Here is a 26929-nt window from a genome sequence, read left to right on the forward strand (position 1 = left end):
CCCGTGGCATTGAGACCTCCTCTCTGACGCAGATGTCTGTGGCCCTGAGCCTTATCTCCCACTCCCGCCAGGAATGCGGGGGAGGGTGCTGGTGAGGGTTTTCACCCTAAGTGACCTGACCCTTGCATACAACCCCTTCCCCCTGCACACGGGTGCACACACATACACACACACACACATACACACACACAATGTGAGTCACATCCCAGACCCAGCACCTGTGGGACAGGAGGCTGGCACGGGGTGTCTGCGGGTTCCTAAAAAGTGTTATTGGTCAGGGAGACAATGCACGAGCCCCTCAGACCTTCTGGAGCCCCTTTCAAACAAAGGGCTGCTGGGCCAGTCATGGGAGGACAGGCTGAATGAGGCTGGAACTAGAGCTGGGGCTAGTGTGGGGGGCAGGTGGTCCCGCCTGCTCTAAACTTAGCCTCAAGGAGCCAGTCTGGGCTCTTATCCTCCAGCTGTGTCATCAGAGAATATTTTTGGGATTGGCAGCTGCAGGCGCCTCTGCCACTCAGGCCCAAGCCTGGCGGGTGGTTGGGGACCTGGCGGCTGGAGGTGGGAGGGAGGAGGGGGAGAGGCCCGGGCTGTGGGAGGGGGCTGGGAAGAGAGGGTTTCTGGAGCAGGAAGCCAGGCCACTGGCTGGGGAGGCTGCAGGGCCCCTTGCTGTGAAGGCAAACAGGAAGGACTGCCCCCTGAGCTCTGGACTCCCGGCCCCTCAGGACCGCCGCCACCTCAGAGCTGCAGGTCCGGGCCGCGGGTAAGGAGGCAAGGGTGAGCGGGAGGCTCGGGGAGAGCTCCACGATCCCCACGCCGGACCCTCAGACGCACCCCGCCCCCCAGGCTCCCGCCGCAGCTCTGGACCTCCGCGCGTCTACCGCCCCCCCTTCCCTCGAGCACTGCAGGTCGTCTGCGGCCGCCGCGATGAAGGCTGGCTCGGGCGATCAGGGGAGCCCCCCGTGCTTTCTGCGCTTCCCGCGGCCCGTGCGGGTGGTAAGTGGCGCCGAGGCCGAGCTCAAGTGCGTGGTCCTGGGGGAGCCGCCACCCATTGTCGTATGGGAGAAGGGCGGGCAGCAGCTGGAGGCCTCGGAGCGCTTTAGCTTCCCCACCGACGGTGCTGAGCACAGCCTGCTGCTGACTGGCGCGCTGCCCACCGACGCGGGGGTCTACGTGTGTCGCGCCCGCAACGCGGCCGGGGAGGCCTACGCGGCGGCCGCGATCACTGTGCTGGAGCCGCCGGCCCCCGAGCCTGAGCCCCAGCCCTCTGAGTCCTCGCTGCTGCCGCCCGGGACCGGGGAGGGCGCCCCGATGTTCCTGACGGGACCCCGGTCGCAGTGGGTGCTTCGGGGGACGGAGGTGGTGCTGACGTGCCAGGTGGGGGGCCTCCCCGCGCCGACGCTGTACTGGGAGAAGGACGGGATGGCCCTGGACGAAGTGTGGGACAGCAGTCACTTCGTGCTGGAGCCGGGCCACGCGGAGGGCACCCGGGGCGCGAGCCTGACGCTGCGCATCCTGGCGGCACGGCTGCCGGATTCGGGCGTCTACGTATGCCACGCGCGCAACGCGCACGGCCACGCGCAGGTCGGCGCGCTGCTCCAGGTGCACCAGCCCCCCGAGAGCCCGCCGGAGGACCCCGACGAGGCCTCCAAGCCGGGGGTGGAGCCGCTCAAGTGCGCACCCAAGACCTTCTGGGTGAACGAGGGCAAGCACGCCAAGTTCCGCTGCTATGTGATGGGCAAGCCCGAGCCTGAGATCGAATGGCACTGGGAGGGCCGCCCGCTGCTCCCCGACCGCCGCCGCCTCATGTACCGCGACCGCGACGGAGGCTTCGTGCTCAAAGTGCTCTACTGCCAGGCCAAGGACCGCGGGCTCTACGTGTGCGCCGCGCGCAACTCGGCAGGCCAGACGCTCAGCGCCGTGCAGCTGCACGTCAAAGGTATGGCGGCGCCCCCTCCCAGATCCTCCGAATTCCGGCCACCCCTCCGTGCCCTGCGCTGCCCTGAAGACGGCGCGGGTAGGGGAAGCCGGGTAGGGGAAGCCGGGTAGTGAAATCCTGTTTGCTGCCCGCCTTCGACCCCCTAGGGATTCGGATTTAGTAGGTCTCCATGCAGACTCTTCAGGTGATTCTGAAGCAGATGGCGGAAAAACCTCCCTTTGATTTACAAACTGAGAGGGGTCTAGAACTCTTGTAGTCCACTGGTTTTTCAACCTCTATTATTTTTTACTCCTTCCCCACCCCCACCATGGAAATTCCATTTAGGGCCCCAACATATTAGAAAGAAAAGGATCATTTTATAGCTATAACTTCTTAAAAATTTTTTTTAAAGTATTGATTTGAGAGAGAGAGAAACATCCATTTGTTGTTCCACTTATGCATTCATTAGTGGATTCTTGTATGTGCCCCAACGGGGGATGGAACCTGCGACCTTGGTGCACTCAAACCATGTTCCAACCAACTGAGCTACCCTGCCAGGGCTATGGCTGTAAATTTTTAAGTCCAGATTGCTAACATGTGCTTATAAAGCCAATCAGTGAGAACAAGTGGGCTGTTTTGTTGAATACACACATTTTCAGTGGAGGTTGCATTCATTTCGGGGCCTGGCTGCAAGCCTCACCTTGGGGAATTCTTCGTTCACCCCAAGAGTAAACTTGGGAGAAAAACCGCCCTGCGATGTTTGAGCATTCTTTCATTAGACTGCTCTCCCCAGGTTTGCAAGAAGAGGAGGGTGAATGAGAAGAAATTTATATTTCAAAGTTAAGTCACCACCAATGTCTAGTAAATACTCATAAAACAGAAAATGAGGGGAGCACCCCAAACTCACACTGGATGTTAAAGTTCTCCATAATAGGACTTTGTCACAATTTGCGGGATTATACCTTTGCTAGTTGTTGCCCACCTTTTTCCTTCAGAAGAAAAAAAGGTGGCAAATCTCCTGAGCCTAGCCTGGCACATGTTCAAGCATGTGGCACCTGTGCTGCTGTGGTGACCTCATGGGCATGCCGCGGCACAGTGACCAGCGGACTAAACTCCGTCAATACAAAACGCAGAGCGTGCCAGAGCTGCGTGACATAAGCACTTGCCCTGCAGCCAGGAGCCCCCAGCGGCTTGTTTCCAGCCTCACGCTTTCTTTTTGCAAAATGCAGTTTCTAAAATGCTTAAAGTACTTTCAAAAGAAAATTCAGCCCTGGCTGGTGTGGCTCATTGGATTGAGCGCCGGCCTGTGAACCCAAAGGTCACAGGTTTGATTCCCAGTCAGGGCACATGCCTGGGTTGCAGGCCGGTTCTCCAGTTGGGGGCACATGAGGGGCAGCCAGGCAATGCATCTCTCGCACATTGATGTTTCTCTCCCTCCCTCCCCCCCCTAAGAAGTAAATACATAAAATTTTTTCTAAAAAGAAAAAAGAGAATTCGACTCAGGCCCTTGCAGAATTTGTGTAGTGCTTCTGAGGGGCCCCAAACAGCAGTTTGAAAATCACTGATGTAGTCCAAGCCCTTCCATCCCTTTCCCCTACTTTTCAGGTAAGAAAGCTGAAGCCCAGGATCACTAAAATGGCCTTGCTCAAGGTGATGTGGCTAGTGTCAGGGACGGATGAAAAGTTACACCATCTTAACTTCCCTTCTGGAGGTTTTCCCGTGATTCCACAATGCCTTCTGGCTCCGGGAGAAAAGCAGACGGCATGAGCTAATCTGGGGGTTCGGCTATTGATGCCAGGAGGAGTCCCCCTCCTGGTCTGGCCCTTTCCAGAGCTTTCTCTGGTCTCTCTCCTCTCCACAGAGCCCCGCCTCCGCTTCTCGAGGCCCCTGCAAGACGTGGAGGGCCGGGAGCACGGGATTGCCGTCCTGGAGTGCAAAGTTCCCAACTCCCGCATTCCCACGGCCTGGTTCCGTGAGGACCAACGGCTGCTGCCCTGTCGCAAATATGAACAGATCGAGGAAGGCACCCTCAGGCGCCTCATCATTCACAGGCTGAAGGCGGATGACGATGGTGTCTACCTGTGCGAGATGCGGGGCCGGGTGCGCACTGTGGCCAATGTGACAGTCAAAGGTCGGCTGGCCAGCGGGAGGAGGCCGAGGCTGAGACAGACAGGTGCCCTGACCCTGGGCTAATGGCTTCTGTCCGCATCTCAGGGCCTATCCTAAAGCGGCTGCCCCGGAAGCTTGACGTTCTAGAGGGCGAGAACGCGGTGCTGCTGGTGGAGACGCGAGAGGCTGGGGTCGAGGGGCGCTGGAGCCGTGATGGGGAGGACTTACCGACCACCTGCCAGAGCAGCTCCGGCCACATGCATGCCCTGGTCCTTCCGGGAGTCACTCGAGAAGATGCTGGCGAAGTCACCTTTAGCCTGGGCAACTCCCGTACCACCACTCTTCTCAGAGTCAAATGTGAGGGCGTGAAAGCCCTTGGTCTGACTCCTCAAGAGCTGGACAAGAGGGTGACTAGATGCCAGTGTCCAGGCTGGCAAAGTGGACCTAAGATGGGAGGGTGGAGGGAGGCTGGAGCGGGGCTCCAACACAAACCCTGCCTTTGTCTCAGGCATCAAGCACAATCCCCCAGGACCCCCGGTGTTGGCAGAGATGTTCAAGAGCCGCAAGAACATGGTCTTGCTGACCTGGAAGCCTCCCGAGCCAGTTCCCGAGACCCCCTTCATCTACCGGCTGGAGCGACAGAAGGTGGGCTCAGAAGACTGGGTGCAGTGCTTCAGCATTGAGAAAGCTGGGGCCGTGGAGGTGTCCGGAGACTGCGTGCCCTCCGACGGTGACTACTGCTTCCGCATCTGCACAGTCAGCGAACACGGCCGCAGCCCCCACGTTGTGTTCCATGGGTCGGCTCACCTCGGTGAGTGGGTCCTGCCAGACCCGGCCTGTCAGCAACGCCACTCCAAGTCACACCCTCTCCTTCCTTCTGCAGCTCTCAGTCCCTGTCTTCTTAAATGTCTTCCACCTGCAAAGCTCTGCTCTCTGTCACCTCTCTCGTCCTGATGGCTGCACTCTTTCCCCGTCTCAGTGCCCACAGCTCGCCTGGTGGCAGGTCTGAAGGACGTGCAGGTATACGACGGGGAAGATGCCGTCTTCTCCCTTATTCTCTCCACCGTCATCCAGGGCACCTGGTTCCTTAATGGAGTGGAACTCAAGAGTACTGAGCCGGAGGGCCAGGTGGAGCCAGGGGCTCTGCAGTACCGTGTAGAGCACAATGGCCTGCAGCACCGACTCATTCTGCGAGCCGTCAGGCACCAGGACAGCGGGGCCCTCGTCGGCTTCAGCTGCGTGGGCGTGCAGGACTCGGCTGCCCTCACCATCCAAGGTTGGTGCTGCTGGGCGCCAGGGTGGGCACACAGGGCCGAGACACAGTCCTGTTGGCAAGATGAAGCAGATGCTATTCCCACTTCTCCCATCTGAGCCAGGAGAGTACGAAGCACCCGTGGTGGGCTCTGATGGAAGACCCTGTCCAGCAGGCAGGCTTGTAACCACACGCACATACAAGGGGACTTCTTGCTAATTCATCAGCCTCGTATCCAAATTCTCCGGAGTGCTTTGGGGTTTACAGAATTCTGTCGCATATTTCATCTCAGGAGACACAGGCCCTGGCTCCTAGGCCCTTGGCTTCCTGCCTGTCACGTGACCACTAACACTGTCATAGTGACTTCCTATGTGCCAGGCACAGTAGTAGTCATTTTACATGTATTAACACAATGCTCTCAATAGCCTTAGGAGGTAGGTTCTTTTGTCATCCCATCTTGCAGATAAGGACACTGAGGCACAGAGAGGTCAAGTGACTGGGCCAAAGAAAGGGACAGAGCTAATGAGTGGTGGCGCTGGATTACGAACCCAGGCAGCCTGGCTCCAGAACCACACCCTGCCGTCTGCGGAGACAGGGAAGGAGAGGGATTGAGGTGCCTTAGGAACATAGTGGGGGTTGGGTCTGAAAGTTCAGGGAACGCGCTGGCCTTTGCCAGCTGGCCAGTGCTGGAGATTGTAAAGCCAATAGGGATTCCTCAGCACCACACCCCGGGCCTTCAGGTGGTCAGCGGCCAGCGGCCCAGGAAGAGGGCAGAGTAAGGAATAGCTGGCAGCCGGAGCAGCATTTCCAGAGCACAGCCCGGGATCACCAACCTCAGAGTCACCTGGAGGGCTGGGTCATCATGCACGTGCCCTGGCCCTTGTGTGACTGAGGACGGGGTGTCTAAGAATCTGCACTTTAGCAGGCTCCCTAGGAATCCTTATGCACACTCAAACCGCTGCTCTTAATGATTGGTGTATAAGCCCAAACCTATTTTTTTGAAACTCCAACAAACGTATGAACAGCAGTTGTCTGGCTCGTTGGTCCCACACCCCTACAGTGGGCACAGGCCCCGGGGAGAGTCCAGCGAGGGCCCGCGTGTGACCACGTTTTCCTTACACAGAGAGCCCGGTGCACATCCTGAGCCCCCAGGACAAGGTGTCTTTGACTTTCACGACCTTGGAACGGGTGGTGCTGACGTGTGAGCTCTCCCGGGTGGACTTCCCGGCGAGCTGGTACAAGGATGGGCAGAAGGTGGAGGAGAGCGAGTCGCTGGTGGTGAAGGTGGATGGACATAAACACCGTCTGATCCTGCCCGCCGCCGAAGTCCGGGACAGCGGCGAGTTTGAGTGCAGAACAGAAGGGGCCTCGGCCTTCTTCAGCGTCACCGTCCGAGGTCGGGAACCATGGGGGCCTGGGTTCCTCCAGCTCAGGCTGGCTCTGGGGGCCATGTGAATCCTGCCTCCTGGTCTGCCTGCCAAGGGGGTGGGGTCCCTTCCAGCAAGTCCTGGTGGGCCACGGGATGTGTTTCAGGTCACTCTGCACTTGCTTCTTAATCCTCCCATGAGCCATGAGCCAACACCCTTCCACACACTTGGCCACGATGTACCCTCTGCTGGGGGTAGGGTGTGGGGAACTAAGTTCAACTAAGGGAAGAAGAGTGGGAACTAACACTTACTGGACATCTATTAGCCAACTCCTGTGCTAGATCCTTCAAGTATATACTTGCATTTAATCTTCACAACTGGACGACAGGCAGTATATTACCAGTTCACAGGTGAAGAAACAGGCTCAGAGAGGTTATGCGATTTGCCCATTATCACACAGCTAGCAGACACCCCAGCTGGGTTTACACTGCTCTCCCAGTGTCCCAGGCAGCAAAGTCAAAGGGAAATGTTAACGTCCAGTGGTTCTCAGAAGTTAGTCCCTGTTCTGGCTGCTTCAGAACAGCTCTGGAAGCTGGTTATAAGTGTGGCATACGCCCAGGCCCCCAACTGCCAGAGCCAGAATGCACAGCAGAGCCTGCAGAACCGCTCTGGAAGGGCCGCTTGGGAACCACTCCTCTCGCTCATCTTTTCAGGTTAAGTGGAAATCCTGTTTCAACTCCATCGCCAGGAGGTCTTCTAGCTCTTGCCCAAATGCACCCAATGACAGGGAACTCACTACCTGCAGGGAGCAGCTGTCCCAGTGTGGCACCGCTAGGTCATTCCTAGCTCCTGCCACACCTGGGACCAGTGCACTAGAGGCTTCTTTGTAAAAGCAGTGGCAAGCCTGGCCCTGAGGTAGTCTGTGATACTGACTTCCTCTCAGCCTAGACAAAGGTTCTCTGTCCCTCCCTCCCTCCATGTCCCCACCCAGTGACTCTGATCTCCTGTGGACTCATGAAGCATTCTCCTGTCTCATGATCTGTCATGCCTCTCATATCATTACCCCAGAGTCCCCAGCACAGCATGGCCTTGACCTTCCGGTGTTCCCCAGGATGGCCTCACATCTGCTGTGTTGGGGGTTATCTGTATGACCCTATCTCTGCTCCCCTCAGACCCCCCAGTGCACATCTTGGACCCCCGGGAGCACGTGTTTGTGCACGCCATAACCTCTGAGTGTGTCGTGCTGACCTGTGAGGTGGACCGGGAGGATGCACCTGTGCAGTGGTACAAGGACGGGCAAGAGGTGGAGGACAGCGACATCATGGTGCTGGAGAATGAAGGACCCCACCGCCGCCTGGTACTGCCCGCCGCCCGGCCCTCAGATGGGGGCGAGTTTCAGTGCGTCGCTGGAGACGAGCGCGCCTACTTCACCGTTACCATCACAGGTGGGGGTCCAGGCAGGCCCAAAGGACAGGGGAAGGTGTTCCCTGCCCCGACCTCCCTCCTCCTCCTGATCACACGCCTACCATGGTCTGTACCCTGATATTCAGTTACTGCAGGAAATGCATTGTCACAAGTACATTGGTCATGGCCACGTGAGTCACAGGGAAGTTCTGCTTCCTTGATTCCCCGGAAGATCCCTGCTAAGGGGGACTTGAGGGAAGGCGGCTGTACCACAGGGCAGGGTTTAGGGCAGGCAGGCACTAGAGGGATCGCAAGATCTGAGGACTTCGGGAAACCCAGCTCTATCTGGGCACCCCAGGCCCACCCTTCGTACCGTCCCTGTTCCAAACCAGAGTGCGGAATGTCCTATGGCTGAGGCTGTGGCCGTTCCCTTGATGTGCTTGGGGAGTGGTTTTGTCTCCAGCTGTGAGTGGCTGTGAGCGCTGTCTGAGGGAGGGGCCAGTTGTTCCATCTGCGCGTACTTTCCTGGAGTAGGGCACAGGCATGGGTCAGGCAGGGCGGCAGGGCCCATCCCGCAGCCCCTGATGCCCGGCCATGCCGTCCCTGTCCTCCAGGCGTCGCCTCATGGATTGTGTACCCCAGTGGCAAGGTGTACGTGGCAGCCGTGCGGCTGGAGCGTGTGGTGCTGACCTGTGAGCTGTGCCGGCCCTGGGCCGAGGTGCGCTGGACCAAGGACGGGGAAGAGGTGGTGGAGAGCCCAGCGCTGCTCCTGCAGAAGGAAGACACCATCCGCCGCCTGGTGCTGCCGGCCGTCCAGCTGGAGGACTCTGGCGAGTACCTGTGTGAAATCGATGATGAGTCAGCTTCCTTCACCGTCACTGTCACAGGTGTGGGCCTCCCCCAGCTGCCCGGGGTCACCAGAGAACAGTCCTGAGCCCTTGGAGGAGCTGACCACATAGCCCCTAACTAGCACACTGCGGGGGGTGGGAGGGTGGTTATGGATGTAGGTATCAGGGCTCCCTGCCTGGGCGAACAGGCTCCCCTGCCCAAGTCCAGGAATAGCTGTGGTCCACAGTCTCATTTAAGGAGCACCCTCGTGGGGCCAGGTGGGGCCAGGTGTGGGTAACCGGTGCGCAGTGCAGAACCATTCCCTGTTCTCAGAGAGCTGCTAGTCTAGCTGGGGCAGCACCTGTTAAGCAGCGGTCGCGACAGGTAGTCCCTAGGGCCCCACGCAGCCCACAGATGTGTTGTGTTCGGCCTGCAGAGTCTTACCACAGTCAGAGCAGTTCAAATAACAACCCGGAGTTACGTGTCCTCTTGAAAAAGCCGGAGACCTGGCAGCTCTGGTCCCACTTCCCCCCCATGGCGACGAACAGCTGGTGCTGAGTAGAAGCGGCCGCCGTAATGTGGGGCCCACGTTCCTGTCCTCCCCTACACCGCTTCTCCCCAGATTACTTCAGCCACTGACTTTACCTATCTGGCCCCTGTGGGCATTTGAGTTTACGACCCCTGTGTTAAATCAATAAACATGGAAACAAATGTACAGTGACACCTCATGACAAGTGCTGTGAAGGATAAGGGCAAGGGGGCTCAAGAGGTAAGAGCAAGAGAGTCAAAGGAGAAAGTCGCCACGCTTCCCTGGGCTGAGCCGAAGGTGCTCAACAGCTGGCAGGCAGACATGCCCGCCTCCCTCCAGGAGCTCGCAGGCTGGCAGGAAAGCCGGACACTAGAGGGTCTTAGAGTGTGGGTTGTCAAGTGTCACGACAGGGTGCGGTGGGAGCCCAAGGCTGGACGCTGTTAACCATGTTGGCAGGTAGGTTGGTGGGTAGGAAGTGCCTGCAAAACGGATACTTGGAGCAGGGTCCCAGTTAGCCAAGTGGGAATCGGCAGCGCTTGGGCTGGAGGTGTGGGGAGAATGGCCAAAGTGGGAAGAGCACAGGGCGGCTTTGGAAGTGATGATGTCTCAGTGCCAGGAGCTTTGCGGCTGCAGCCAGTTGCATGTGGAGGTGTTGGGGGTCGTAAGGCGTAGGCACCGCTGGGGCCACTGGAGCAACCATCCTGCTGCTGCCAGTCCTGTTGTCCCCTCTCTTGTCCCGCCCTAGGAATAGTGCCCCGTCCTAGGCTGAGCTACTTAGTGCCTCCCGCTCCCAGGACCCATAAATAGTACAGCTTGGCACAAACAGCCACAAAGCTAAGGAGGCCTTTCTGTGCATCTGTCCTGTAGTGAGTCCCTTCGAGCTGTCCTGCACCACGGCCTGGCCAGATAAATGGCCTCAGCCACACGTGCCTGCCCACATTTGGCCTGCACACAAGACACCATGTTCTTCACAGTGAAGTCCACACACCACCACCTCGGCTGTGGACCAGGGAGAATCGATTCTGATGCCAAGCCGAGGTCCCATGGCTGTGCAGCCACCCCAGCCCCATGGCTCCTCCCGGTCCTCACCCCACCGCCCCTTCCCCTCCCCCGCCCCACCACCCCTCAGGCAGTTGCACTCTGCAATCAACCAACCTTGCTGGTCCCAGAAAATCAGCCTGCATCCTCTAGACTCAGAACAAGCTCAGGTAGGAAGGTGGTTTGCAGAGGCAGAAGGCTGAGTGTGCTAGAGGGCACCTCTGCCCATGTTGGTGACCCTGCAAAAACTTGAGACCAGGAAGCTAGCAGTTCCCCAGCCCAGCCACAAGGGGGCCGGATGCTAAAGGAGCATCAAAACGTCCCCGGGACAAGATTCTGGGAGACCCCCAGGGTTCAAGGGAAGGAGGGCAAGCCCTGGCTCAGTGCTCTGTCACCGCCAATGTTGACAGGTTTCTCTCTATGGAGGAGTAACCACCTTTGAGCAGCTGGAAATGAACTCCCAGAATCGACATTTAGTATCCCTGGGGAACTCTCAGACAGGTGTTGGTAACTCGTACACAGATGCAAAAATCATTAGCGTTCCTGCGGGCCTTGGCTTAGAATCCCTACCACTGCTTGCAGAGTCTGAGCCTCCCTTTAACAGGGGGTAGTTCTTCTTCCTGCCCTAGAGTAGGCGTAGCCAGCTCTGACCTTAAGGAAGTTGCTTAACCACGGTGCATGTCTTATTTGGAGAACGGGGATAAAACAATGCCTACCCACTAGGACTGCTTGTGAGGGTTAAATGTGTAAAGTGCTTAGGGCTGTCCCTGGAACCTTAGAAAGTAGTATATAAGTATTTGCAGTTACAGATCCATGATCCCTTGTCCACAATTCCAAAATCGAAAAATCTCTCAAAATCAGAAGGCTTTTCGTAAGTTAGATATTCAGCATCGTTTTAGTAAAACCCGAGCTTAAACACCGTGAAGCTATTCACACTCCTTAATTACTCTGCTTAGAGTGAGCACATCTATATGTTACGCATGTTAACGTGATTGATTACATGGGGCGCCCCAGCGGAGGCGAGGGGGGCGGGGGCGTGACATGGTAAATGCACCTCTCTGAAGCACGCTGGGTTCTGTCACACCTCTGGCTCCAGGGGCTTCGGAGAACAGTTTGAAGGCCTATGATTCCTTGTTATTATCCTCATTACTCTTACTATTGTGTGTGACAGGGACTTCATGCTGCCAGATGGCTCCAGGGAGGCTGGCGGGGAGTTTGTAACAGCCTGTGGTTGCCCCCACTCTGCAGAGCCCCCGGTACGCATCCTATACCCCCGGGATGAGGTGACCTTGGTCGCCGTGAGCTTGGAGTGCGTGGTGCTGATGTGTGAGCTGTCGCGGGAGGATGCCCCGGTGCGCTGGTACAAGGATGGGCTCGAGGTGGAGGAGAGCGAGTCCCTGGTGCTGGAGAGTGACGGGCCCTGCCGCCGCTTGGTGCTGCCAGCTGCCCAGCCCGAGGACGGGGGCGAGTTCGTGTGCGACGCTGGAGATGACTCGGCCTTCTTCACTGTCACTGTCACAGGTGGGCGGTCTCTGGGGCACCCTGGAGAGCTAGAAAAGCAGGCGGTCGAGGGACAGACACCCAGACCTCCCACTTTCTGCACTGAGGGGCTCCCCTCCCGCCCACACGGCCTTCCCCTTCTCCAGCCTCCGGTCCCCTCCAGCCTCCTTATTCTCAGCCATCAGAGAGCCCCGGGTGGCCCAGATCAGGTCAGGACAGTGACCAGGGGGCCTGGTGAAGAGAGTCCAGCATTCATTTAGTCAGCCAGTATTTACTGAGCAACTACTATGTGCTCAGCACCGTTCTAGATGCCGATGGGTACGGTAATGAACCAGGAAGAGAAAACCTCCTGTCTTCATGGAGCATGCATTCTAATGAGGGTGGACAGGCTACAACGAAATAAAATAGATGGTTTTTCAGGTGGTATAAATGCATCAGAGGCAAAGTAGGGAAAGGGGATAGAAAGTGGGGGAGGGGTAGGAGGAGTGTACATTGGAGTCAGACAGATCTGGGCTACTTCTTTCTGTCCACGTGACCTTGGACGGGCCAGTTCCCTCCAAAGAGGCCTCAGGTCCTCATCTGTAAAGTGAAGCCAGCGGCAGTACCCATCTAGGGTGTCAGGAGCAGTGGAGGAAGGAGCTGCAGTGTGCTCACACAGCACCTGCGCACAGTAGGTACCTATAGATTGTAGCTGGTACCTTTCCCAGGAGCTGCACTGTCACGGGAGAGGGCTGAGAAGCTTGCAGGTGAGGCTGAGCCCGCATGCGCCTCTCTCGGTCCACCCACTAGCTCCGCCAGAGAGGATCGTGCGCCCAGCAGCCCGCTCCCTGGACCTGCAGTTTGGGGCTCCAGGGCGCGTGGAGCTGCGCTGCGAGGTGGCCCCTGCTGGGTCCCAGGTGCGCTGGTACAAGGACGGGCTGGAGGTGGAAGCATCAGACGCCCTGCAGCTGGGGGCTGAGGGGCCCGCTCGCACCCTGATCCTGCCCCACGCCCAGCCCGAGGATGCCGGGGAGTATGTGTGTGAGACCCGTGACGAAGCTGTCACCTTCAACGTCAGCCTGACTGGTGGGTGCTCCTTGCCAGCCCAGGGTGCTCCTTGTGGGGGCGGTGGAGGCACACCCAAGCTGACGCCCTCCTCTCCGTCTCTCCAGAGCCCCCAGTCCAGTTCCTTGCCCCAGAGGCAACCCCCGGCCCGCTCTGCGTGGCACCCGGAGAGCCAGTGGTGCTGAGCTGTGAACTGTCCCGGGCTGGTGCCCTTGTTTTATGGAGCCACAATGGGAGGCCGGTGCAGGAGGGTGAGGGCCTGGAGCTCCACGCCGAGGGCCCCCGCCGCATCCTCTGCATCCGGGCTGCAGAGCCGGCTCACGCAGGCCTCTACACCTGTCAGTCCGGGGAGGCCCCAGGAGCCCCCAGCCTCAGCTTCACTGTCCAGGTAGCTGGTGAGTACAGCCTGGGCAGGAAGCCTGAGAGTTGCTCCCCAAGCCCGAGTTCCCCACTCCTCTAGCATGCCTTATTCACACCTTGTCCTGCCCCTCTCAGAAGCTTCTCCCATCTTGCCTCCCACCCTCCCACTGTCTTCCACATAGCCCTTGAGCCACTTCCTCCCAGTGACCCGCAGCTCTGTCCCCACAGAGCCCCCTGTGAGGGTGGTGGCCCCCGAGGCGGCCCAGACGAGGGTCCGCAGCGCCCCAGGCACGGACCTAGAGCTGGTGGTACACCTCTCCGGGCCTGGGGGCGCTGTGCGCTGGTACAAGGACGGGGAGCGACTGGCAAGCCAGGGGCGGGTGCAGCTGGAGCAGGCCGGGGCAAGGCAGGTGCTGCGGGTGCAGGGGGCACGGAGCGGAGACGCCGGGGAGTACCTTTGCGACGCACCCCAGGACAGCCGTATCTTCCTCGTCAGTGTGGAAGGTAACAGTGCACCCCTCACACGCTTTGGGCCCTGGGCCTCCAGAGTCCGCATGCCCCAACCATTCTGGGACCCCTTCGTCCCCCAACCCCAACTTGCTGCCTCTAGCTACAACCAATTCATGCACAACTGTTGCTTGGATAGGGGTTCAGCGCCCCCTTGCCCAGATACCCTCGAATAGAAAGAAGCATAGCCCAGTGGTTAAAAGCCGAGGACCCAGCTTCTGGTCTGGATTCTGCTTCCCAGTAGCTGTGTGACCCTGGCAATTGCTTACCTCCTCCAAGTCCCAGCTCTGAAGTGGGGAGGATGGTGCTTGTTTTTTAGGGCTACTGTGACAGTTAAAGGAGATAAATAGGGTCCGTAGTAAATGATTTATTATTATCAGGGAGCCAGGTGGGGTCCCAGGCCAGGATTAAGAGGAGCTGGCCAAGAGCGGCAGGGAGTTGGCATCTAGTCCTTTGGGCCGCCCCTGTGGCTGACACACAGTAGGCCTCAGGAAAGGCCTGTTAAATAACTGACGGTGAGGCCTCTACCCTCTGGTGGGGGGTGAAGAGGAGGGAGGAGCAAAGACCCAGCCCACCTCACTGCCTGACCACCCGCCCACCAGAACCGCCGCTGGTGAAGCTGGTCTCGGAGCTGACGCCACTCACTGTCCACGAGGGTGACGATGCCACATTCCGGTGTGAAGTCTCCCCTCCAGACGCCGATGTCACCTGGCTGCGCAATGGGGCCATTGTCACTCCAGGGCCCGGGCTGGAGATGGCCCAGAACGGATCAAGCCGTACACTGACCGTGCGCGGGTGCCAGCTCAAGGACGCGGGGACCGTGACTGCCCAAGCAGGGGGCACAGCCACAAGTGCCCGGCTGCATGTTCGAGGTTTGATCCTGATGGGGATTCAGTAGTCTTGCTCTCTGGACCTATTCTCCCAGCCCAGTCCCTAACAGCCTTGCCCTTGTGCCCAGGAACAAACCAATGAGATGGAGCAGGGGGCCGGCCTCCAGGCCCCTCCAAGCTCCATGGCCCCGTCCCCTTCCTCCCCAGAAACAGAGCTGCTGTTCCTTCGGCGGCTGCAGGACGTGCGGGTGGAGGAAGGCCAGGACGTGTGCCTGGAAGTGGAGACGGGCCGCGTGGGCACAGCAGGGGCCGTGCGCTGGGTTCGAGGTGGGGAGCCCCTGCCCCCCGACTCCCGCCTGTCTGTGGCCCAGGACGGCCACATCTACCGCCTCTTCATCCACGGCGTTGTACTGGCTGACCAGGGCACCTACGGCTGCGAGAGCCACCACGATCGTACCCTGGCCAGGCTCAGCGTAAGGCGTGAGTGTCCTGTCCTCTCCTAACACACAGTCTGCCCCATGGCACAGCCTTTTGTGGCTGGCCCAGGGCTCCTCAGTCCCCCACCAAAGTGCCCCTCACCGCTGAGGCAGGTCGGCCCTGGCTGACCTCCAGGAATGTGACCTGAAGTGGCCTTCCCAAAGCAAAACTCCTAATGGTTTCTATTTCCCTCAGAAGTCCACGTGGCTGTTGCATTCCATTTCAAATGTCCGAGTTGGAATTGCTATAAACATAAATATTACCCTCTAGAAAGACTTGTGTTTATCCTTTAGTCCCATGTCCCAGGATACATGGGTGCATTTCAGAAGCAGGGATGCCTGGCAAACAGCACCGCCATCCCCCAAGCTGGAGCCTTCTATTAACTGTGTGGCCTCATGCAAATTACTTAACCTCCCAAAGCCAAGTCTTCTTAAAAATGTGGCTGATCCCTACTTTAAGGGTCTTTGGAAACATTAAATATGATAATATGAAAAATGTCCACACAGAGCTTGGTAAATGGTTCTTGTTGGTGATACATATTCTCTTCTGATTTATTTCATTCATTTAATCACAGTAAACCCGCATCTCAGTGCTATTGGCCTTGTATAATTGGAGAAACTAAGGCTCAGAGAGGTTAAGCAGTTTGTCAAGGGTTTCACAGTACACAAACCATGTGGCAGAGCTGGGGTCCAAAGTGGGTGTATCTGACTCCCAGTTCTGTGCTCCTTCTGGGTGAGGGTCACAGGACCCCTCGCTCAGACCCTCAACCTTCTAACCACACCCTACCTCCTTTGTGTGTCCCCTCTCCTAATCCCAGTAAGCTCCCCTCTCCCCCCGAGTCTGGTGGGCTGGGCTCCCTTCTGCTGCACCCTGGTTCTAAGCATTATTTGATAGGTCCCTACTAGGTTGGGTGTCAAGGGTGGCACAGGTAGAGCCGAGGGATGTGTGAGCCCCCCTAAATCCATGCCCAGAGCTGGAGCTCTCGTCCTCTCTCTCCCCACATCTCCCCCCACCAGCGAGGCAGCTAAGGGTGCTGATGCCTCTGGACGATGTGACCATCATCGAGGGGGGCAGTGCGGCCTTCCAGCTGGAGCTGTCCCAGGAGGGTGTGACAGGGGAATGGGCCCGGGGTGGAGTCCGGCTGCACCCGGGGCCCCAGTGCCACATTCACACAGAGGGCCACACACACCGCCTGGTGCTCAGTGGCCTGGGCCTGGCCGACTCCGGCTGCATCTCCTTCACTGCGGACTCCGTGCGCTGCGCAGCCAGACTCACTGTGAGAGGTGCGGCCTCCGGGCCCGCCGCCTGCCTGCTGACCGCCTGGGTGTGACTCCACTGACCCCACTACCTGTGTGGCCCCCACTGACCATGCCCATCCCAGTGTGCCTCCCACTGACCTCTCTGCCAGAGTGTGACTTCCCTGACCCTTGGGACTTCAGCGGCCCCGGTGACTGCCCTACCTGAGTGTGGCTCCTCTCGCCAGTGTGATCCAGCATGGCTCCACTGACCCTCCAGTCCCTGCCACCCACTGACTGTGCCATTGTGAGCATGCCTGTGCCGGTGTGGTCCCTGCTGCCTGCCTGCCTGACCATGGCCCCGCTGACCACTCTGAGTGTGACCCCACTGACCACAGCTGCCTGCTGTGCCTGTCTGCCTGCCTGAGCATGGCCCTCTGACCGCTCGAGTCCCAGCGATCCACTGTCTGTGCCTAAGGATGAGTCCACTAGCAACTCTGCGTCAGTGCCCCCTATTGTCGCTTCCAGGCCAGTGTGGTCCCCACTGACCACACCTGCTCTCAGGCCTCCTCTTGCTACTCTGAATCCATCGTGTCCCCCATCGTCCAGTGTCTCCTGCTCATTCCAGCTAAATGTGGCCCCCACTGACCATGCCTGTCTCTGGGTGACTCTCTGCTCTGGTCCCCCCACCTCTCCTCTAGCACCAGCATGTCCCATACTGGCCGTTGTAAAGTGTTGCCACCAGCTGGCCGCTCCTGCCCATGGACCCCTGTAACCTGAGTCCTCCACTGACCAGCATCCCCATGGACCATTTGTCCCAGCACATTCCCTACTCACTAGTGGCCTCCACACTGATCACCTTGCCTAAATGTGTCTACCACTGACCCTTGTGCCGCTGTGTGTTCTTGTCCCTGTGAGCCAGGTCCCCATCCTGCCCTCACCCTGCCCCCTCGGCACTGTCTTCCTCTTCTCACTCCCAGAGGCCCCAGTGACCATTGTGCAGGTGCCACAGGACCTAGAGGTGACTGAGGGCGACACAGCTACATTCGAGTGTGAGCTTTCCCAGGCCTTGGCTGACATTACCTGGGAGAAGGTCAGAACCCAGCCCAGCCCACCTCAGCATCCTAACAACAACAGTAATAACGCCCCAAACAAGCTGTAATATTGAGTTGATGTGCCTAGCACTGTGCTCAGACTTACTTTACATTCAATCCTTTAAACTTTACGCCAACCCTTTGAGGTAGGTCCATGTTATCTACAAGGCGACTGGGGCTCTGTGGGGTGAAGTATTGCCCAGGGGAAGACGAAAGAGCCCCTATTTGAATCCAGGTTTGCCTAATTTCAGAATCCACGCTCATGGCCAGTGAGATTTGTACATGACCCTGGGCTTCCCGCGCCTGTGAAGCCCTTCTCAGATCTATCGTCCCCAAGGGGTGACACCTTCCCAGTGAGGCTCCCAGCGCGGCTCTCGGGCGCAAAACGGCCCCACACCAGCCTGGGGGGCACAGACAATCTCAAATGCGCCTTGAAAACGCGTGGCATCAACAGAGGGCGCCACCGCCTCCCAGGTGTGCGGCCGCCGGTTCACCCAGACCCTCTGCCACTCCCACCCTTAGGACGGGCGCCCGCTCACCCCAAACCCACGGCTCAGGCTCCAGGCCCTCGGCACGCGGCGCCTTCTCCAGCTGCGGCGCTGCGGCCCCTTGGACGCCGGGACCTACAGCTGCACGGTGGGGACCGCTCGCGCCGGCCCTGTCCGCCTGACCGTGCGCGGTGGGTACCGGGTGCTGCTGGGGCTGGACACTCATGTGGGCTTGGGGGCTGCAGATCGGCCTTTCCCAGGGACTGACTCGGGTGCTTCTTGGGAGAGGGGCGGGACGGGAGCTGATGCCTCCTGCTCCGGCCTGTCCCGCCTCATGCCCCCGGCTCCGCCCCAGAGCGGGTGGTCTCGGTGCTGTCCGAGCTCCGGTCGGTGAGAGCCCGCGAAGGCGACGGCGCCACGTTCGAGTGCACCGTGTCGGAGGTTGAGACCAACGGGAGCTGGAAGCTCGGAGGCCGCCCACTGAGGCCCGGAGGCCGCGTCCGCATCCGACAGGAAGGTCTGGCCGACTTTCCACCCGTTCGGGCCCCTTGCTGCCCGGTCCCCTGCTCCCACAGACCCCGCCCCACTACAATAAGCCCCACCCCCAGCTCGAGTAGGCCCCGCCCCATGGTCCAAAGGGCTGTCTCGCTGTCTCTGCTGCCTCCAGTTCTGAGCCCTCGGTCCTGGCCGGCTCCACTTCGCCCTCGGTATTCCAATTCCGTTCGCCTCCCCCAGCGCGTATCTCCCGCGTCCGAATCGACCAGGGGACCTATTCCGGCCCCACCCTCATCCCCGAACCCGCCCCAGAGGCGGCTCCAGCCTCGCTAGCGCCCCCTTCCTCCTCAGGGAAGAAACATATTCTAGTGCTGAGTGAGCTGCGCGCGGAGGATGCGGGTGAGGTCCGCTTCCAGGCGGGACCCGCCCAGTCCGTAGCTGAGCTGGAGGTGGAGGGTAAGCAACTGCGGCGAGGGCTGCTTGGAGTGGGCGTCACCTTCCCTGGGGCTGGCGGGCTGGCGGCTTGTCCTAGGAAAGCCCCTTCCTCGAGGGGCTCTCCTGGGGCAGGTCACAGAGGGCAGTGCGTTTCCTGGGGAGGAGGGGACTTTGGATTGAGGGTACAGAGTCAAGGGCCTGTGGCATAGAAATCTGAGACCAGGATGGAGGCCGCAGGGGGAGGGAACAGGCGTTTCTCCTCCAGGCGGGATCGGGGGTCCTGCGTGTTCCCATTAACTTAAGCCCTCGACCTTCACCCCCAGCACTGCCTCTCCAGATGTGCCGCCGCCCGCCTCGCGAGAAAACGGTTCTAGCGGGCCGCAGGGCGGTGCTGGAGGTGACTGTGTCCCGCTCCGGGGGCCACGTGTGCTGGTCGCGGGAGGGGGTCGAACTGTGTCCTGGAGACAAGTACGAGCTGCGGAGCCATGGCCCCACCCACAGCCTGGTCATACATGACGTACGACCTGAGGACCAAGGCACCTATTGCTGCCAGGCCGGCGAAGACAGCGCCCACACGCGGCTGCTGGTAGAGGGTAAGTGAAGCCGACTGGGGCAGGCCAAGCAGAAGTGGTCACCTAGGAGCTGATGGGCTGAGACACACCTACCCAGGTTTTCACGACTTGGGATAGCAAGTTGGTTCTGGGATGTGTTGAAGGTAGAAGGGGCGGGGGGGGGGGGCGGTGTTGCAGAAATGTCACCCAGGAGGAGAAGAGGAGAGAGCTGTGTTCCCAACAGGAACCTCTTGGTTCAGAGCAGCTGTCCCCACCTTTCTACACCCCTTCCTGTCCAGTGTTCTCCTCTCTCCCTCCTGCCCCTGGACCATGTTTGTCTCACCTGAATACCCCATTTGTACCCAAGTTCCTATCCTTCCCAATGCTCCTGGTTTCTGCCCCCTACCTGTCCCTCCCCCCCTTCTTGCTCCCTGCTGGCTTTTGCCCATCTGTGAGTTCACTGTCAGCCTGGGCAGAAGGCTCCTGAGCTCATCCCATTTCTTTCCGCTCCCACAGAGGAGATGTCCCACCCTCCACCTGAATTCCTGCATTCCCTTCAGATGCCTTGCTCAACCCCTAACCTGCCCCCACTTTCCTGCCCCACACACAGCCCTGACAGAGGCCCAGAAAGGGTGGGGCAGTGGCTGAGGGCCCCACTCTTCCTATGTGGGTGCCCAGGCGCTGTCAGGGAGGAAGGTCGTGCCCGCTCCCTCCCCAGCCCCACGCGGAGTCATTCCTCTGCAGGTAGCTAGAAGGACCGAACCAGGCCAGGCGGGCGCCCTCGGACAGCTTGGAAGGCGCATGCCCTTATCCTGGGCAGGGGCGGGGAGGCAGGGGAACTGTAGGACTTGGGAGACAATAAAAGTGGTGCAGCCCCTTTCCCTGGCTCTCTTGTGTGACACAGGAGGGCCGAACTGGCCGGGAGACCCTGTGTAGTGAGTGACACAGGGACCCAGGAACTACAGTGCTTCTAACTTGGCCCATGGATGTGCCAGCCATCAAAGACCACCACTCCTGGCAGAAGCCACACAGTTTGGCACATTTATAAAAGATGTAAAACAGGGTGGGGTGGAAGGAGACAGAAGCATGAGGTGTCCGGGGTGGCATGACAGACACCAGACATGCATCGTGCATTGAAGCCCTCTCCCCCGAGGTCCCCTCCCCAACCCAGCCCAGGGTAGCACCCCCCACCCCCATCCCCTGCCACTGCCCTCAGGCTGGTGGCTTTGCAGAGGACAGGGGACCAGGGTGAGGGGTGCTGCAGTGGACAAGGACAAGGAGCCTTGGATGAATCTGGCTGAGAGGCAGAGCAGTGGGGGAAGAAGGCAGACCTCCTCCACTTAGACATGCAGGAGAGTGGCCCGTGGGACCCCAGCAGTGGGACAGGAGGTGGGGCCAACCTTGCAGAAGCCCTACCATTCGGAAATCTAAGGCAAGGTCCCAGTGTCTCCTCCAAGCCCACCCCTCCATGCACACGCACACACAGGTGACACGCTCACAACCCTGAGCACACCCCAAAGGGGCTCACACCTCGCGTCCCTCAGGAGCCCCTTGGGAGCTTGGGAGGGGCTTTCCCTCAGGCCGGGCCTAGCCTGAGACAGTTCCTCCCTTCTAGCAGCCAGGCCAGCCCTCTCCAGGGAGGGGAGAGGGACAGCCGTAGGCCACAGGGCCAAGTGGGCTGGGTGGTGGACCAGCAGGCCTCCCCAAGCTGACAGAGCTGGTGACCACAGAGTCCAGGCAGGCTGGAGCAGCCATACTGCTATACCCGCACAGGGGGCCCTGCGCAGGCTGTCAGTGGCCCCCGGGACCCATATTCATAGTCCGTGTCTGTGGGTGAGGCCATGAAGGAGCTCAGCGAGCTCCCCGTCTGCCGGTCCCGGAAGCTCTGGATATAGCTCTGTGGGAGAGTAAACACAGATGTGAGTGCAGCCGCAGACCCCTGCCCTGGGAGCCGCCTCCCTGCAACCCCACAAGCCTGTGACTCACCCCAGACAGCTATAGGCCCAGGACCCCATCACGCTCATAGTCCACAGCCCTGACACCCTACCCCATACCCTACCTTGTGAAAACTCTTACTCAGACACCTTTCCCCCATCCCAGAGCTGGACCCATCAGGCTCCTGCTGTAGGGGTTATGATGGGTGGACAAAATCTAAGCCTTCTAAACAGTGGCCGGCCCCTGGGGAAAGCCCAGTCCTGCTTGGACAGAGTTTACAACAATCCCGTGTCCCCCATTTGGACTGGAGGGGTTCAGAGTGCTCACCGGAGAGAGGACATCTCCATTGAAGCGTTTCATGGGTACTGGCCTGCGCCGATAAGCAGGGTCAGGAGGTCCGGGCCTTGGAGGAGCCCGGGGGCCTCTGGAGGGAGCCCGCGGGGGTCTCTTCTTGCGCCGCTTCTCCTTGCGCTCTTCCTGCTGCCTTATCCGCATCAGCTGCACACGGCGTCGCTGCCGGCTGATGACCACTGTGAAGGGATGGGCAGAAAAGGGTCTCAGAGACCCACGTGCATCATCCCACCCTTCCTGCCTGGGGGTTCCAAGCATCCAGATTCCCCTTGAGTGTAACCTCCCCCCTTTCTGGTCTTCCACCTCCCAGATGAGACTTCCATTGTTTTTTTTGGTTTTGTTTTTTGTTTTGTTTTGTTTTGTTTTTACCTCTGAAGGTCTTTGTGGAAGATTCCTAAAATTGGAGGTACCTCCCTCCCCAGCTGCTATTCCTCTCCCAACTCTAAGTCGTAGGTGACTCCCCGAGACCAGCCATGATCATCTATCCACCAGACAACCACAGCTGCGTCCTCACTGGTTTCCCTTCCACGCTTGCCTCCCCCAGTGCTTTCTGCACTCAGCAGCCATAATGAGCATCCCAAATGCTAAATGTGATCGTATCCTCCGTGCTTTAAACCTCCAACAGCATCTTACTGCCCTCTAATAAAATCCTGGAGTCCTGGTGGTGGCCCAGAGGGCCCACGCAATCAGGAACCCTCAGCCACCACAGTGCAGCCTCACTTCCTCAGCAAGCCACGCCCATTCCTCCTTGGGCCCCCACCCTTGCTACGCCCTTTTCTCTAGCCCTTTGCAAGGCTGGTTCTTTATCTTTAGGGACTCTTCTTAAATGTCACCTCTTCCAAGTGCCTTCCTTGAGCACCCTGTCTACAATAACCTCAGGAGGCCAGGTCACTCATATTACCCGCATATCTCTTTCATATCACCGCACAACTAGAATTATCGTGTTTGTATGTCTGTAACCTGTGTCTCCCCACCCACCCACCCAAATCTAACCCCATAGGGGCCAGGGACTTTTCCTGTCTTGTCTCTGCGATCTCTCCAGTTGTGGAATGGGCTCAGCGCTGAGCTGCTGCTCCACACATTGTAGTGGAATGAATAGTACCCATGAGGTCCTATCATCCCAGAGCAGGAGCGAGTCACCGCTCTAACCCTCTTGAGACCTTCCACCGCCTGTGTGTACAGCTTCTCCGACTCCCGAATTGCTCACCGCCCCGCCCCCATTTCTCTTATGCCCACCCTGGTCAGCGCCCTCTCACCTTCCGTGTGGGAGTCCCCCTCGGCCGTCACCCTCCACTGCACCAGAACACCCATCAGGCTGAGCAGGGGCCAAAGCGCCAGCAGGGCCCAGCTCCGCCAGCAGAGGGGAGGCACAGGGGCGGCTCGCAGCCGCTCCACGGCGTAGCGCCCCAGCAGCAGCAGCTCAGCAAAGTAGTCCGCGGCGGTGGCGATGAGTGCGGCACCAGTCACAGCGGTGGCCAGAGTGGTGAGCGGGCGGGGCCAGCGCAGCGTGAGCAGGGCGCAGAGCAGGCCGCCCCCCAGCAGCAGCCCCAGTGGGCCCCACACGGAGCCGGGCTGGTAGTAGGGCGCGGAGCCCAGCAGGGCGGCAGCGGCGAGCAGCAGACCGAGCAGCAACCCCACCAGGAAGAGGCCCACGCTGCGCACCAGCATGGCCACCAGCCCGCACAGCAGCCCGATGCCCAGCGCGATGCCTGCACTCGCCCCGGCACTCAGCTGTGTCTCCAGCACCCGCTCTCGGTAGCACAGCAGGAAGATGACCACTGAGCCAAACAGCAACCCAGTGAGGAAGAGCACTGCCTTGAAGCAGCGGTAACCTAGAGGGGAACAGGGGCCAGTGAGGGCCAACATGAGGTCACCGGGATGGAGGCAAGGAGTCTGAGGGGCCGGCAACATGGAATCACAGAGGAACCAGAGGCAAGACACAGATAAGAGAATCAGGGGTCATCGGGGTCCTGAGGGCACCAGTGATGGGGCTACTGAGGTCAAGGGAGGTCAGAGAGAGGTCACTAGGGGTCATTTGGAAAAGAGAGAGACAGTCATTGAAACGAACGTTGGGTCTTTGAGGGTTAGAGGAGTCAGAGATAGGTCATTGGAGTCAAGAGTGAATCTGTGATGGGTCACTGGAGTCTTTGGAGTCATAGGAGTCAGAGAAATAGGTCACTGGGGTCATAAGGGGATCCGCAATAGACTCATTGGGGTCTGTGGAGAGGGATGGTTCAGGGAGGTGAGGCCTTTGGAAGTCAGAAAGAATTTGAGAGATGAGGGTCACACGGGTTCATAAAGACAAGGTCTTGGAGGGGTCACAAGGCTTCAGAAACATGATACCATTAAAAGGTTACAAAGAGAACAGGGAAGCAGGGTTATTAGAGGCTGGTTCCAGGAGATGAGGTCTTTGCAGGTCAGGGGGACTGACAGACTGAAATCATTGAGAGTATTAAAGGGTTTCAAAAAGAGAGTAATATTGAGGCCAGAGAAATGGGATTATTGAGGTCACAGTGCAGGGAGGGGTGATCAGGCAATGAGATCCTAGGAATCAGAAAGTTAGGAGAAATGGAGTCAGAAGGATAAAAAGTGATGAGACAACTGAGGCGGCAGTCACTAGGGCTTTCAAGGGGTCATAGGCCCCCCACAGGGGGTCAAAGAAGATTACAGGGTGAAATAGTGGCTGTGGAGTTCCAGGAAAATGAAGTTACAGGGCTCTTGGGCCCCTTAGGGGTGAGGGACTTGGAAGAGTGAGGGACTCGTAGGTCCTAATCAGTTGTGAAGATGGGGGTAAGAGTCAGGGAGCGCCAAAGAGAAAGGCCAAAGAGGAGATTCAGGAAGTTCTGGGGTCAGAAAGAGGAGAAGGACATACACAAGGGCTCAGGTCCAAGGGCCAGGGAGTGGGGGCCTCCAAGAGGAGTAAGGTGACAGGGGAGCACATGAGAGGGAATGTCAGGATGTGATGAGCAACTGCAGAGAGAGTGGGTATGGACAGGGGCGGGAGTGAGGGGACACACACTCTTTGGAGGCCCAGAATGTATTCTGAACCCTTAGAGGGGCACTTTTTCTGCCCACTCTGCAGTCGTTCAGCCAAGAGCTTGGGGGTGGAAAGAAAAGAGCCATCTGGTTCCCGTTCCTGCCTACTACCCAGCCACTCTAGGGGGAGGTGTAGAGGCATCAGAGCACAAATCCCGCCCCACCCCTGTGAAGCCTGGAACCCAGACCTCCAAACTTCCTTTGCACTTCTTCCAGTCACTTCTAATGCACCTCCCGGAGGCTCTCCTTGGGCCTCCAGCCAAGAGAGCTTGCTCTCCTCCCTGAAGCTCTGTAACTCTTGCTTTAGAGTCACTGGGCACTCACTCCAGTGGTCCATCTGGCACCTTTGTGCACATTAGAAAAAGGCGTGCCTTCTCCTAAGCAAAGTAGCCCAGTGCCAAGGCCTAGAGTTTGACAACTGGAGCATGGGCTGGATTTCAGGCCCCGCTTGCCTATGCACCTGAACTCCCTTGTACAGTAGCCATGTTGTACGACTCTTCAGGGCAGCCCTGATTGTTGGAGCCTACCTTGTAGGCACTCTCCACGTGTGTGACGACCATCTCGCCTACTCTACAGCTGACCCTTGTACAGCATAAGTTTGAACTTCACGGGTCCGCTTATGCATGGATATTTTCAGTAAATATACAGTCAGCCCTCCATATGCCCAGGTTTAACATGCACACATTCAACTGACTGCAAACTGAAAACAGTATTTGGGGTCCCTGGTTGGGAATCTGTGGGTGCAGAGGGCCAACTTAAGTTACATGTGGATTTCCAACTCTACCCCAAACCTTTGTGTTATTCAAGGGTCAGCTATAACACATATCACAGATGTGAATATTCCAGAAGTCCCTCCCCCATCTATACTTTGTGGTAAGGGACCATGTCTAATCACCCTGCTAAGTGTTTTCATTTCCTACCTAGCGCAGCGACCCAAACACATGTTTACCGCAATAGCTATTATTTATTGAGTCCCTACTAATTCTCATAACAACACTAGGTGAGGTAAATATCATTGTTCCCACTGTTCAGATGAGAAGACAGGCTCAGAGAGGTTAATGTGCCCAAGAAGGCATCACAATTAGTAAGGTACAAAGCCAGGTTCAAACTGAAGCACGCCTTATTCCAAGAAACCCTGTGTTTTCTAGGATCTAGAGTAGATGATCTAGGCACATGTAGGATGAAGGAAAGTAAGAAAAGGTAGTGGTGGTGGTGGAGGCGATGGTGGTGGTGGTGATGGTGGTGGTGGTGGTGGTGAAGTTCTGGAGATTTGGGGTGCCTCAGGAAAATAACTTAGGGAAACAATGGGAAGCCCAGGTAAGGGATGAGTTGGGGGTCTCACCGAAGAAGCAGTAGACGACTCCAAACAGACAGCACATGATGCAGACGAGGGCCGGCAGTGCCTCGTACCTGCGCTCCAGGGGCTGTTCACAGGGTGCACCCCAAAAGGCATCATCTGGCTCAGGGGGCAGCAGCTGGAACCGCAGTGTCGCCACAGTGCCTGACATAGTTCTAGGAACGAAAGGGACTCACCCTCCCAGGTCAGCCTAACAGAGAGAAGTTGGAGTCAAGGAGGCGTCCTGGGTCTCCACCAGAATGGGGCAAGAACGGGAGTGGGAGAACTAGGCAAGGACACACCGGACAAAGGAGTGGTGCCCACAGCAGGCATCCCTAAAGTGGAGGACAAAAGACAAAGGGAACAAAAGTGCCTGGCTAGAGGGGGCCAGGATGAAGAAGTTAAAAGGGGAACTGGCGTGGGGGGAGATGAGGGCACTGTGCTGCCGGTGAGGAGGCAGCCAGGACGCTCGTCTGTGGGCGGCTAAATCCGGGATTGTCCAAAATCTACCTGAGCTGGAGGCGACCTGAGCTTTTGAGTGAAAGAGGCTGCGCAGTGGCTGTAGGGTCCGGGGTTGCGGGGCGCCAGAGGGCCCAGCTGCCTGGGGTCCGGGAAAAGTCCGTCGTGCGGGGAAGGCGGCTGCTGGGCCGAAGGGACCAGTCTCTGCGCGGCGGCGTCGCCGCCCCGCCTCCCACACCGACTGGCACTCCAGTCCCACGGCGTCCGGGGACTCGGGCGGGGCCTGGGGAAGGGTAAGGAGCGAGAGCAGGGGCTTGGGCTGCCCCAGAGCCGCGGCCCCATGCCCTGAGCCCG

At 58.6% G+C, this 26929-nt stretch overlaps 2 protein-coding genes across 2 annotated transcripts; one reads left to right on the forward strand and one right to left on the reverse strand.

The window, feature by feature from the left end:
- Positions 1-646: 646 nt before the first annotated feature.
- OBSL1 (obscurin like cytoskeletal adaptor 1) lies at positions 647-19508 on the forward strand. Its single transcript, XM_054585623.1, has 21 exons — positions 647-760; positions 844-1936; positions 3777-4046; positions 4130-4381; positions 4533-4835; positions 5004-5300; positions 6400-6672; positions 7816-8088; positions 8662-8934; positions 11691-11963; positions 12732-13007; positions 13094-13381; positions 13575-13850; positions 14456-14725; positions 14891-15163; positions 16177-16443; positions 17376-17488; positions 18012-18168; positions 18333-18494; positions 18824-18928; positions 19231-19508. The coding sequence occupies exons 2-21, from the start codon at positions 925-927 to the stop codon at positions 19506-19508; spliced, it is 5691 nt and encodes a 1896-aa protein (XP_054441598.1). The 5' UTR covers positions 647-760; positions 844-924.
- A 1128-nt stretch (positions 19509-20636) lies between these two features.
- TMEM198 (transmembrane protein 198) lies at positions 20637-26914 on the reverse strand. The gene is made up of 4 exons (XM_054585622.1): positions 26123-26914; positions 23001-23576; positions 21721-21923; positions 20637-21355 (listed from the first exon to the last, which is right to left on the reverse strand). The coding sequence occupies exons 1-4, from the start codon at positions 26286-26288 to the stop codon at positions 21218-21220; spliced, it is 1083 nt and encodes a 360-aa protein (XP_054441597.1). The 5' UTR covers positions 26289-26914; the 3' UTR covers positions 20637-21217.
- Between the last annotated feature and the right edge of the window lie 15 nt (positions 26915-26929).

This window comes from Pteronotus mesoamericanus, unplaced genomic scaffold, assembly GCF_021234165.1.
Source record: "Pteronotus mesoamericanus isolate MK-2021 breed Mesoamerican mustached bat unplaced genomic scaffold, CSHL_Meso_final contig_90, whole genome shotgun sequence".
Lineage (NCBI taxonomy): Eukaryota > Metazoa > Chordata > Mammalia > Chiroptera > Mormoopidae > Pteronotus > Pteronotus mesoamericanus.

Coding starts and splice junctions, on each gene's coding strand:
- OBSL1 (XM_054585623.1), top strand. CDS start 925: ATGAAGGCTGGCTCGGGCGATCAGGGGAGCCCCCCGTGCTTTCTGCGC. Junction 4,836..5,003: donor CCATGGGTCGGCTCACCTCG/GTGAGTGGGTCC, acceptor TCCCCGTCTCAG/TGCCCACAGCTCGCCTGGTG. Junction 18,929..19,230: donor AGCTGAGCTGGAGGTGGAGG/GTAAGCAACTGC, acceptor CTTCACCCCCAG/CACTGCCTCTCCAGATGTGC.
- TMEM198 (XM_054585622.1), bottom strand. CDS start 26,288: ATGTCAGGCACTGTGGCGACACTGCGGTTCCAGCTGCTGCCCCCTGAG. Junction 21,924..23,000: donor GGGGGACTCCCACACGGAAG/GTGAGAGGGCGC, acceptor ATCCCTTCACAG/TGGTCATCAGCCGGCAGCGA. Junction 21,356..21,720: donor ATGGAGATGTCCTCTCTCCG/GTGAGCACTCTG, acceptor ACTCTCCCACAG/AGCTATATCCAGAGCTTCCG.